The sequence below is a fragment of the Hippocampus comes genome, unplaced genomic scaffold, assembly GCF_001891065.2.
Source record: "Hippocampus comes isolate QL1 unplaced genomic scaffold, H_comes_QL1_v1.1 scaffold28, whole genome shotgun sequence".
In the NCBI taxonomy this organism is placed as follows: Eukaryota; Metazoa; Chordata; class Actinopteri; order Syngnathiformes; family Syngnathidae; genus Hippocampus; species Hippocampus comes.
The window spans coordinates 132,341-145,383 of NW_017805405.1; the positions used below are offsets into that span (position 1 = coordinate 132,341).

The 13,043-nt window shown below is 39.7% G+C and overlaps 2 protein-coding genes across 4 annotated transcripts; one reads left to right on the top strand and one right to left on the bottom strand.

The window, feature by feature from the left end:
• The first annotated feature begins 1,282 nt into the window (after positions 1–1,282).
• Positions 1,283–5,405, top strand: bcas2 (BCAS2 pre-mRNA processing factor). Its single transcript, XM_019873117.1, has 7 exons — positions 1,283–1,483; positions 3,237–3,329; positions 3,416–3,486; positions 4,408–4,569; positions 4,649–4,699; positions 4,783–4,863; positions 4,951–5,405. The coding sequence occupies exons 1-7, from the start codon at positions 1,391–1,393 to the stop codon at positions 5,075–5,077; spliced, it is 678 nt and encodes a 225-aa protein (XP_019728676.1). The 5' UTR covers positions 1,283–1,390; the 3' UTR covers positions 5,078–5,405.
• A 1,546-nt stretch (positions 5,406–6,951) lies between these two features.
• otud3 (OTU deubiquitinase 3) lies at positions 6,952–12,276 on the bottom strand. 3 transcript variants are annotated; one of them, XM_019873114.1, is made up of 8 exons: positions 12,168–12,276; positions 11,278–11,497; positions 10,504–10,652; positions 9,783–9,895; positions 9,545–9,667; positions 9,023–9,146; positions 8,820–8,886; positions 6,952–7,669 (listed from the first exon to the last, which is right to left on the bottom strand). In XM_019873114.1, exons 2-8 carry the CDS (start codon positions 11,481–11,483, stop codon positions 7,540–7,542), a joined length of 912 nt encoding a protein of 303 aa, XP_019728673.1. In that variant the 5' UTR covers positions 11,484–11,497; positions 12,168–12,276; the 3' UTR covers positions 6,952–7,539. The 3 variants fall into 3 exon arrangements, with proteins under 3 accessions (XP_019728673.1, XP_019728674.1, XP_019728675.1); XM_019873115.1 differs by lacking the exon at positions 8,820–8,886 and having other exon boundaries at positions 12,168–12,275; XM_019873116.1 differs by lacking the exons at positions 8,820–8,886; positions 9,023–9,146 and having other exon boundaries at positions 12,168–12,275.
• Between the last annotated feature and the right edge of the window lie 767 nt (positions 12,277–13,043).

The window sequence follows — 13,043 nt, forward strand, 5'->3', positions numbered from 1 at the left end:
AATCTACAAATGTGCGACTCAAAGTCACAAATGTGTAACGAAAATTTACAAATGTGTGAATGAAGTTAAAAATGTGTAACGAGAACCTACAAATTAGTGACTGGAGTCACAAATGTGTAACCAGAATATACAAACGTGTGCCTGAAGTCAGAAATGCGTAACATAAATTTGCACATGTATATATTGATTTTAAATACATTGTTAAATGTGTACATAAATCTACAGTATAAGCGTATTAGATGTAAACACAAAGCCTCTTGATTGGCTGTATCCTCCACATGTGACTATTGCTTCGGTCTGGCATACCCGACTCACAAATGCGTGCGGCGATTTGCAAATTCGTGTCTGGAGACGTGTGAGGCTCCGTAGCTTCATATTCCCACCACTGTTCACCAGCATGGCCACGAAAGACCGAACCATTTACTGTAAGGTGATTGAATACATCGTAGAGCACATGAAAAGTGATTAAATCACTGCTGCATCATTGCCCGCGTGTGTAACAAAACAAATATAATCACAATCCAATTATTCATACGCAGCAACAAGTGGACGCGATTTTCCTTCTTTTAATTGATTTTACAGGTATTTTGCATTATTCTAGATGTTTCCATTGAGAATTAGGGTAACTAAAGAAGAAAGGTTGAAATAACAATACAACTGGATGGATGGAAAGGACTTGGGCACGATGGACGATCACATTCTCCAGTACCGAGGTTGGGGGTTTGAATCTGGGATTGGTCGTTCGTGTGGAGTTTGCATGTTCTCCCCATGCTTGCACATGCTTCCTCCTCCGCTCCAAAAGCATGCGTGCAAGGTCCAATTAAGACTGTGAAGGTGTGGATACCTGTTTGTAGTTGCTCCCCCACCTGAGACCAATCCTTTGGAGTTGAATTCATTTGAGACAGTGTTGTCCTTTCCTACGTTGGAGAGGAAGCACCTTTTCATTGGTCCTTGGCATGATGATTTAACTTTCCCTAACACAGACGACAGCGGAGTGAAAGAGAGAAGGGAAATGGAATACCTGTACACTATACAATATACTAAAGGGAAGAAGCACTGCTGCGTGATCGGATTAGATTTCCATGTATCTATCCCAATGATACGGATTGAAATTGAATAGGACGGATATGTTTATATCGTTTACGTGTACAGTATCAGTGCGTGTGTGTGCGTGTGTGTGTGTGTTTCCCGTCACTTGTGTCGTGAAAATGCTGCCAGCATAACCTTCTATGTTCCTTTGCGTATCCTGTGCAGTAGGTGGCGGCATGCACCGCCAGTAAATGAAAAGACGCTGACGAAGAAGAAGGAACCGGAAATATTAAGACGTCAAAAAATTGGCGCAGTTCAACAAGATACTTATTGCTAATTGAACAGTTTTGTCTAGATTATCATGTCTGGGACTGCCTCAGTTGCGGGTGAAGTGTTTGTTGATGCATTACCTTATTTTGACCAAGGTTACGATGCCGCCGGTGTCAGAGAAGCTGTGAGTAAAGTCTGGTGTATTGTAAACGAAGAGCAATTATGAGCATGTGCTAAACTGAGCATGTGCTAAGGTAGCTATTATTCGAGTTTCATTAATGTACTGCATAGCTTTTGATCCTGTCAAGCAGTTAAATATGATGAGTTATCCAACCGGCGACTGCAGCAACATCCCAGTGCTGCATGCAAATCATCAGATCGAGGTGATCAAGGGGATTCTACTTTACGTCATATGTAATAATAAGATAAGAAAACCTTTATTTGTCTCACAAATGGGAAAATTCCCAATTTATAGTCACGGAAACCCCGTTTTTAACCAACCATTGTGCGATTTTCTGAGAGGAGCTCAAACACACTTCGCGTTCACACAAAAATCGGGTCACGAGTCATGGCGGAACCGGGTCTGTTGTCGCATACTAAACTCAATTTTATTTAACAATATTGTTTTAGTTTAATTTTATTTAACAATATTGTTTTAGTTAAATGAAACAGATAACTGATATTTATGATAGAATTACTTTAAAATTTTAGTATATTGTGCAAAGACATTTAAAAGAATACATTAATCACATAAAAAAACTGTAAACACCATCCAACACTAACACAAAAGCCATAGAATTAAAATATACCTACAGTATATGATAGGACCGAACCATGTGACCTCAAAATTAAATCTCCATGTGCTTTCCCACAAAAATCGGATACCTGATTGTAATGGCTGTATTTTTTTTTTAGCATAGAGAAAAAGTGAATCTCTTGAATTAAATCAGTATTGCTTTGCCCCAAAAGCCATTATTCAAAATGAGTATGGTTTTGGCCCCCAACTTCCCATCTTCCATTACCTTTCACGCAGAAGAAACATGTATGTTTTTTTTTTTTTAAAGAGAATCCGTAACTGCTTTTCTAATGGAGAATAGCATATCAGTGAGGCAAGGTGACCATTTGCAGCTTGGAAGCACATACCCGGGTCAAAATTTTCAAACATGCTGATGAATTACTGTTTTTGTAACGTACAAATTAGCATCACTTCTTGGAAATTGAAATGTTCAGCATTATTGAAATGATGATTTATTGACTTCCGCCGGGTTCCTTTCTTGCCATACACAAAATAATAGCAGGAACGGACTCTATGCACTCAGCACTAATTCTTTCAGTGTAAAGTAGAATATATACGCAATGACAATTATGGGAAACATGTTGAAAACTCAAAACCAAGTTGACATTTAACATAGCGGCACACTGCACTGTTGGCTGGAGGAGCTATCTCCTTCAAAAATTCTGAACTTCTCATACCACTTCGACCACAAAAAGTTCAGACTACAGAATATACTGTGCTTATTACACAAACCCGTTTTACCACACTTTTCATTCAGTCAGATGGCATCCCGGTAGCTTAGAACTTTTTGAAAAATAGAAATGTTGCATAAGACGCTTAAAATAGTGACAACACTGACTACTTTTTTTAAACCGGCTCCTTTGTTCCTGAGAATATTCTCATTCAGGGAATTTCCCCAATGTGGACATCAAAGTCCAATAAAGGCAGTGGACACGTGTCACCGATAGGGTCTTTTCCTTTAAATGTGTTCAGAGCCCTAGCTGCTCTGTTCACAGCCATGTTTTGTAAGCAATGTACATCAAACTGAGCATGCAACAAAACAAAACAAAAATCATCCAGACAGATAAACTTGAATCAATCAATAAATCAATTCATCACCCAACCTTAATTTAATCCAAAATGTGATTTGTGTGTTTCTCAGGCTGCAGCATTAGTAGAGGAGGAGACCAGAAGATACAGACCAACCAAGAACTACCTGAGCTACCTGCCAACTCCTGACTTTTCTGCTTTTGAGGTGACAAAACACCCTCGGTCCCGAAAATCATCTTTAGAGCTTCCGCAGTGCCAAAAATACAAACCTGGCCTTTCCTCGTGCTCTAGACTGAAATTATGAAGAATGAATTTGATCGCCTTGCAGCACGACAACCAATGGACCTCCTGAGCATGAAGAGGTAAGTTTTGCACTATTGTGGTAAAAAAAAAAAAAAAATGCTTACTCTGATAAACAATACCTGAATTAAATTTTTGAAGACAAGATAACCTTCGCCGTTTTTTTTTTTTTTTTTTTTTTTAATCTTTGCCAAGAGGTTAAACTATCAACATGGTGACAAAGCAGTATACCCATATATCTGGCCAATAGGAGGACTCTTACATTCCAAAATTAGTCGCTGTAGTTTACTGGTGCGATGGTGCAATTAACAGAAGCTGCTATACAAAGTTCCGTGGTGTGACGCCGTTGTCCCGGTAAAATAAAGCAGCCCAGTAGACCTACCGATGTGATGGCCATGTTGGGAGGGGCAACTTTCATCAGAAGTAATGGCAAGCATGGGCATTAGCTTCACTCAAAAGGATCATCTCGTATCTACCTATTTATATTTATGGTTTTGTTTCATGGAGCGAGATCTCATGTAGTACATGTACAGTTCTCTCAGACATGCTATTTTTTGGTATAGTACACAGTTGTTGTTTTTTTTTTTTTTTTGTCAAGGTCTTATAAATGGCATCAAATCCCAAGGTGAAAAAAGGTAGTGAGCTAATATTGCACCTCATTAACATGAGCAGCTGCATGCCATATCCCCCCTCCAGCAAGGTAACAATTTTTTAAAACAATTTGAAGCATTCATGTGCATATATTTACCATAATTATGTACCGCACTGGGTGTTTTTAGGCCACAAATGAAATAGCAATCATTTTGTACTGGATTTGGTGTTTTGAGGCCATTAAAAAAAAGGGCTGCCCACGATTTTCGCAGACAGAATTTCTAGCTGAAGTATTGAAATATTTCAACCACTGTTCCCATTACTTAGACCAGCATAAGCAGAAGAAAACATTCATAGACTTTTCATCAAGTGATGTCGTCATTCCTCTGAAGGTATGAGCTGCCAGCGCCCTCTTCAGGTCAAAAGAATGACATTACAGCTTGGCAGGAGTGTGTGAACAACTCCATGGCCCAGTTAGAGCACCAGGCCGTTCGTATCGAGAACCTGGAGCTTATGTCACAGTACGGAACCAACGCTTGGAAAGTCTACAACGAGTACGTGAGGGTAACTGCTTCCTGTTGAAAAATTTGGGCTTCAATTTAACCAGGACTTTTCTCATTTTTCCTCCTGCAGTAACCTGGCCTTCATGATCGAGATGGCTCAAAAGGAACTGCAGAAATTCAGGTGAGGCCACCTAAAAAGATCTCTCTGGTGAAGATAAATGAACACGTATGTGTTTATCAGTTCATGTAACTTCTGTCACGCAGGAAACAAATTCAAGATTTGAATTGGCAGCGTAAAAATGACCAGTTAGCCGGAGGAGCCAAACTGCGAGAACTGGAGTCAAAGTATGTGACAAGCTGCACGTCTTTCATTGAATTGTATTAGTTTATATTCAGTTGGCTAAGTTTTGGTGCATCTTCTCCTCCCAACAGTTGGGTATCACTGGTCAGCAAGAACTACGAGATCGAGCGGGCCATCGTACATCTAGAAAACGAAATCGGTCAGCTCAGACAGCAGCAGGGCGATGAGAACAAGGAAAACATTAGGCAGGATTTCTGACTTCTTCCTACAATGACCTACAAAACTTTCTCATTCTTTGTCAGATGCGTCCCTTTTTTGTATTTTTTATTTTTATTTTTTTTTAAACAATGACAAAATAAAGTCAAAATGGAGGAAAGCCAACATTTGGAAAGGTGAGTCTTTGAGAACAGACTGAGGAGGGACCTTCACGATGCTGGATGACTTCCTATTTTCAGCCAAGAGCAGATTTGAAGTATGACGCTGGACCTGATTGATTGTTTCTCGTCACTTTGTCTTTTATCAGCAGCGCTCTTCATCAGCTCAATTTTTTGGTGCATTTTAATAAAGTCAACATTTATTTCCTAAAGTGGCATTTTTAATTCTATTATCCAAAACTTTTGTTTGGTTACCTTTGTTATTTTAAGTAAATGACATTTGTCTACTGTTTAATCTGAAGACACAGATAATTTAAACAATTATCCATGGTAGGAAACAAATATCAATATGCAACACTGAATATCTATAACTCCGTGAGCGTTTACATTTTCAACTGGTCACTTCTTCAACATTCCTAGGAAATCACAACATCCGATCACTGGAGATCCATTTTTAGAACGTTTGAATGTAAGTCAGTCGTCTTAGATTCCATTTTCCTGACATTCCAAATTGTGTCGATGTATTTGACCTGAACCAGACTCCACTTGCTATTCTTGGTCAATCTTCTGTGCTGGTGGCAAATTAGATTAGCTGAGTGGGGCGACAAGGTTTAACGTCACCTCCCAGTCCAATGACTCTTATCTCCAATGACACGAAACTGGCATGGTTCCTCTAAGAGTCGATACTTTCTAATTAGGTAATGTTTCCGGAATAATGGGATAAGTGAGTTATGCTGTTTCATCTCAAGGGGGTTCCATATCGTCCGTTCCATTACACTTGACAACCATGCAGTTACAACACCGCAGTCACCACAACCCCAATTTTGGGTTTGTGGGCATAATGCAATTAAAAAAAAATTTTTTTAAAAAAAGCAGATTTTAAAATGCCCAATATAATATTAAAGATTAGTTTGATCATTGCATCAATATATTTTCATAATTTTAGTAACATCCTGATTGAAGAAAGGTAATTATGAAAATGAAAACATTGATGACTACCGGTAATTTCTTTTAGAGCCAAAGGCACTGCATGGTCAACCGCATGTCTACTTTGTGTGAACATGCGAGTTACTATACCTTAAATTATTCAGTGCAGCCATTAGGGCCCAATAAAGAAAATATTCTAAATTGTTTCCATGCATAATGCAGAATTGTAATGTGGCTGTCCTTAGAAATGGAAAAAAAAACCCCACTGCATTTTGCCATTCAGCTCCTTTTTGAGAACAAGTTGTGCACAAAGTAGAGAAACATTTTCAGGTTGAGAAAGGTCAAATTAAGGTCGCCTGTAAAGGTTGTGAATTTTATGTTCATTCTAACATAAAATTCGTGGCAATGATGAAAAGCTGTGTGCCCATCACTGGTTTAAGGTCTCATCTTGCAAATGTTATATGACCAAACGCAGATTACAGGTGAGTTGTGACAGTCGTTACCCTAGCCCGAGGCACTGTGATGTCAACAGCAGGTGGCAAAATGGCCACCCCGATGAAAACAGGTGGATTTTTCTGCTTAATACAAATTGCACAAACACAATGTCATGTTTAGACTGGTGCTGGCACATAAAATATACTACTGTAAAGGATTTTTTTTTTTTTTTTACTTGATTTCCCCATTCCACAAACACAATGTCATGTTTAGACTGGTGCTGGCACATAAAATATACTACTGTAAAGGATTTTTTTTTTTTTTACTTGATTTCCCCATTAACACACACCCTATCTCTAAAAATGCCAGTGTCGCGTTAATAAAGGGCAAACACTCTTGGGTCTACACCCTCCCTTTATTTTTTTCAACATTTGGCAACCATTTGGTAATGCTCAGTTGTGTTGCTGTGAACTTGGATAACAAAATAAGATAGTATAAATTAATAATGTATGACATTATAGATTATATAGAATATATAGTCTGCATTTTGAGTACTTGTGACAAGGAGCATCACCATTTGTGGTCCGACTCTTGCTTTTTACTCTTTTGCTCAGATGAAACAAACAATGATCCAGAGAATCAAAATAAAGTCAGTCTGGCAGATTAAGCCCCCAAAATCCTTCATTAAATAATCGTGTGTTAACTGTAACCACACACCTGCGCGCACACAAACGCTAACAAAATCAGGCATTGAACTTGACGAAAACACAAGGAACTCTCAAAAATAAGGTCTCTCCTGGTGTGTCTTTTCCGATGCTCCCTCCACGTGTGCAGGCACCCTTAACGTTTGTCGAAAAGTCACCCACTGGGACTCTGTATCAAATTTGATTGTGCAAATCCTTGTGGAAAAACATCTTTCACCAGCAGTTTTTTTTTTTTGGTCCATGTGACAGTCTCATATACTGAGTGTGTTTAAAGCTGGTATCAAAGTGACAGCCTCTGGTAGATTCTTGTTCTGGTCCACTCTGTTGTTGAGGACTTTGAGTCGATTTCGGTCCTCTTGATGTTTTTTCTTCTTTTGTTTTTTCTCCTCTTTTTTCTGCTTGTTGGGCACCTGACAATGACAGACAACACTCTGGTCAATCGTTTTTAAGTCAGTAATGTTCGTCTTATAGTACAGTGGAAGTAGCTGGCAATACAGCCTGCCGCACGCACGCACGCACGCACGCACGCACGCACGCACGCACGCACGCACACACACACACACACACACACACACACACACACACCAAGACCTCAAGCCAAGGACTTGAAAATCCCAATGTCAAGTCAATATACAGCAATACATCATGTCAAATAATAATAGTGTTCCCTCACACTTAACTGACAGGACTAAAAAATATTTCATACATGTTTCTCTGACCTCCTTTTCATAAATGTATTCTTGTTTAAACCTGTTTACCATGAACTTAGTTCATTGGACCTCCATCTCTTGGATCCAGATTGTGGCCAGCAAGACAGTATGTTTTCTTCAATACTTACCAAAACTTGTACGCAAGGTTTGTTTAATAAACTATTGTTTCTTCATTAGGTTTATTTACGGCGAAACTGTCTAAATTGTTAGGCAGTTCTCTTGAATGTTCTTCTTTGATGATGAAATATATAGTGTTTATAGTGTTTAAAAGCCCCCCCCCCCCAAAAAAAAAAATCACTATTTGTTAAAAATGTCAGGATGACCTTTCAGTAGAATAAGATTAAAATGATTTGTGGGGAAAAAGAAAAGTCTGCTTTCTCTGGTCCATCTTGTGACTCTAAATTGATGTGCAAGAAAACGACCGCACCTGATGGGGAAAAACAACTAATCAGAGACAGAGGGTGCGGCTCACCATGTGTCAATCATTTCTCGTGCACTCGCAAGCACACCCTTGTTTGCTCACGCTGACCTGTTATAGCTTCAGCTGCGGCTAATGGTGGCTTGTTTACAGTCCTCATGCTAAGGCTGCTATTTTCCTGAATATGTTTCCGGCCATTTCTCAATTTCAAGAACGCAGAATACGGTCTGTCTGGTGAACTTGCAAAGTATGGTCTTCCTAAGAACGCTAGTTGCTCCGTAATTGGAACGGCTGTGTACTTATGAACTTTGCGCACCCCATGATTTTTTTTTTTTTTTTTTTGTAAAGACTTTGTCCCTAAATGTTTACAAAAACAAAAATATTGGGTTTGTCGCAGACTGAGCTGTCTTCGGTGTTAACATGTGCCCCTACCAATTTATGGTGGCTGCATTCGGGTGGAACAGGTTCTCCTCATCAACTGAAGAAGACACTAATGTTCCTGGTATTGTAGAACAGACTTCATCAAAAGTGTTTACTCAGTATTTCTTGCATCTTTCTCATTCCTAATGGTTGTCCGTCATTTGCAAATGTTCTTTGCAGCCAACGAGACAAACATCAAACATAATCTCTCTGACCCTGCATTCCTCGGTTCTCGATGGAGGCTAGTATCACATTGCTGGATTCTAGGGATGTTGGTGAAGGTTTTTCTTGTCTGCCTCTCTGACCATCCCCGAATTTCCACTGCTGGCGCTGCAAGTTCTGCGAGCAGCATAAATAAAACAACATCAGCACCATACTGATTAATTTGGCTCTACACATTTTTAACACCTTGGATGATATTTAGAATTCGGAACACCTCACACGACGGGGGTTGGGTATAATCGCCATGTGTGCTTCGTATTCTGAACGTGAGTGATTCGCTCGATATGGCCAGCACACATAGTGATATTTCCTCCGACAATCGTGAGTCACCTGCCGAAAAACAGGTGTCGGGGTTCAGTACCAAGACTGAGGGACTATGGTGCAACAGGGCATCCAGACTCAGGGAGGAAAAAAACTGATGCAAGGCTTTGTATAAGGGAGGCAGTGTGTGCACGCTGTGTTTGGGTGTGTAATATTAATCGCGGTACACTTAAATCCCAGCGTCCAATATATACCTGAATGCGTAGCCGACCACGGCTCTCTGAGTTGTCGCCGATGCGCCTCACACTGTCGTAATGATCCCCGTAGCGGTACGCAATGTGTAGTTCTCTACACATCTGCTTCTCGGTACCATTTATCTGACAGCCCAAAAAAAAAAAAACATGAACCGAAATAGTTAAGATAGTCTTGACATTACATATGGTTGTTTCTGTGAAAAAAAAAAAAAGTAAATAAATAAAGTCATGGCCTCACCTCCCAAAGTGGTGTGTTCAGCTGATGGATGACCACTTTCACCTGCTGACTGCGAGCAAAAGCCACGATTGCGTCATTGCCTGCAAATGTTCCAGGCTGTGCCAGGTTGGATACTATGCATAAAAGGAACAAATGTGTAGATATACATTTTGTCTTTTCATATCACGCATATCACGTAAGGTTTGGGATCCAAAATTGGCTGTGGGTTAGTTTTTATTGAGTTGCCGATCAAAGCAAACACACTGCAAAAGCCATTTTCATGATCATCACAGAGACACTGACTGACTTTCAAAAGGCTTTGTTGCAATAATGATGATGCTTATTGCAATAATTTATTTTGTCTTCTGTATCATGATAACGTTAGGTTGACGTGATCTATTTTAGTGATCTTTTTGTGTCTCAGAGAGGAACAAAATGTCTACCTTCGGTGTTATACCATGTCTACCTTACAGTTAAAGGTTCTGTGTGTTTTCTTTTGGAGTTCCTTTTGTGCTTCGGTGGATTTTCCCACATGAGTACTCCAACTTCCTCCCACATTCCAAAAGACACATGCGCATCGGTCTGAATGTGAGTATGAATAACTGTTTGTCTCTATGTGCACTGCGATTCACTGGAGAAGTTCAGGGTGTACCCCTCTTGCTGGGTCTTGAGCATCCTGAGTTTGGGAAACCCTGACTGAACATCAAATGCAACAATGTTAACGATGGGGTCATATTCTTACAGTGCTCTGTGAAGGGAATATCATCCTCAACAAAAGGTTCGAAGTCTTGTCGATGGGACATCATGTACTGGACAGTCTCCTGACGTAGCTCCAGATGAGATCGTGAGTGACCCTCTAACTGGTCTCCGAGAGCTCTGAATAAGCAGTTCCTGCAGGCAACATTTTGACAAAGTAAGAAATAGAAAAGTACAGATGCAGAGGTAATCAATACACAATTGTATTCATCGTGATTTTAACTTCAATCACAAAACAATCGGGATTTTTCCATAAGCATCCAGCCCTAATTTCTGAACGATTTCTGGAGGGAAAGATGATTTTGAGATGTGGTCGTTTTGAGTGACAAGTGTGGTCAACCAACAAATTAAACTCATATGTCAAGACAGCACTCTGTTTTCAGATGCAGGGATTAGAAATAAAATGTAGTCAGACAAATGAATTTAAAAAAGTTCAAATACTTGAGAAACCTACTGATAAAGAACTTCCTGCCACTGGTGGTCAGACAGAGCTGGAGATGATGCGGTGAAGGAACACAGAGCCACCCCCCGCCCCCCCAACATCCCCCCGACCCACACCTCTGGTGTCCTTGAGTAAGACAGATACCCTGAACTGCACCCAGAGTGTTAAATCACACCATATTCCAGTGTGTGCGACAATTCGTGTATGTTCGTTCAATATGGTGATGGGAATTTAACACATCACAAGAATGAATAGGAAGAGGAACATGTTCATAACAATAAAGATAATTCTTTCTCTTTTAAATATTCAGTGACTTACCCATCACCGGGGACCTCTCTCAGCTTCAGCCCCATTGCCTGCAGCTGAGTGGAGAAACTCAGAAACTCTGCTCCTTCATCGTCATCCTGAGGATGATTCTTACGGGCCTTGGCGAGGGCCCTACGTGCTGCCCGCTCGTCTCTCTTACGTTCCAGTTCATTCTTCTTGTTGCTCCGTGAAAGCTTGGCTGTGTGTTTTGTAGACATGTTACGTGACAGCCCTGCAAAACCAGTCACAGAATTACAGAAATCAAGGTGAGGCAACAAGCAATGAAAACAAACTGATTGCTGAGACTAACCCCAAACAAATGACATTAATCTCTATAACGTAATGAATTTTAGTTTGTACTTGATGCTTAAAAAAACTTTCAGTGTAAAAAAACAACTGATATAAGAAAAGGAAATCATAAAAATACAAGATTAAAATGATTAAAAAATGTGAAATATCGAAAGAACCATACATCAAAAGAAAATAATACAACAACCATAAAAGTGACTAGAATTCAAAAGAATTCCTTCCAGCTATATTCATGCGGTGAGGTGGTTTGCTTCCATTTATTTCTTGAGTATGACAAGAAACGGAAGCAATTTGTTGAAAGGACTAAATACAATTCTAATTACCTCAATAGTAATCTTTTTCAACAAACATCACAATTATTTAAGTAACACGGACATTTCGTTCAATAACTATAACGCCACAGGGGTTGATTGTAATAGAAAATTGATAATGTTGGTGAAAGTCATGTGTTCAATCGTATCATCTTTCACATCTATGCTAGCAGCTAGCACATGACAGCTCGTTATTACGTAAAAAAATCACCGTAAAGCCACCTTACTCCGAAAGGCGGACAAATGGAGGTTCAAACACAGTTTGTAAGTGTTGTAACTTACTTTAACTCGATTAAGTTGAAAAGTGCGTTTGAGTTCAGAGTAATATGATTGTCCTGCTACGTCACTCCAAATGGTTGTTTGCTTCCGCATACGTCACCCGGAAGTAGTGCAAATCCGAAACTCCTTCACTGCAAGGTAAAATAAATAAATAGTAAGACTGTCGTCAAATTCAACAAAACTCCAATTGATGTAACTTTGTCATCAGTACAATTGGCTAATTACAATTTCCTCTTTTGTTATATCCGATGTGATATTAATATTCAAATTGCAGACACTGACTCAAAAAGGACACACCAGTCAGTGTTTTAAGCAGGGGTAAAAAAAAAAAAAAAAAGCATTCCACTTGCTGCTGTTCTCAGCTCTTCGCAAAGCTACTCGTCATCTTTTCCTGATGACTCCACACAGTTGGAGAATGTGATGTGGAGGAGGCGTGGGATGAGAAGCAGTACACTGAATGTTTGCTAAATCAAATTCCCAGTGAGACAAGAGCATAAAAAATGCATCAGTAGAAGGATGCAGTACATACCTGTACAACTACACACGTAAGTGAGTGTTCTAAAGGAGCATTGCTTGGAAGCAGCTGTCATGGCTTCAAAGCTACCCATACATGTGCTGCAATCAGCAGTGGCCACCTGAGTGGAACAGAAGAGATGTCAGCCATGTGGGCAACTCATCGTTACATTTGTCCGTATACATGCTGCATGAGTGAGCCTTGAAATAACAGCTTGAAAGCTTGAGAGGTTTATATATCATGAACGTGACTGTATAGCACATAAAATCTCATTTTACAGGCCTCTCCAGTGAGTAAAGTCAAAACAGTGGATAGATTTGACTGTTGATATATGACAATAAATGACACAAAAAGACTTGAAACTT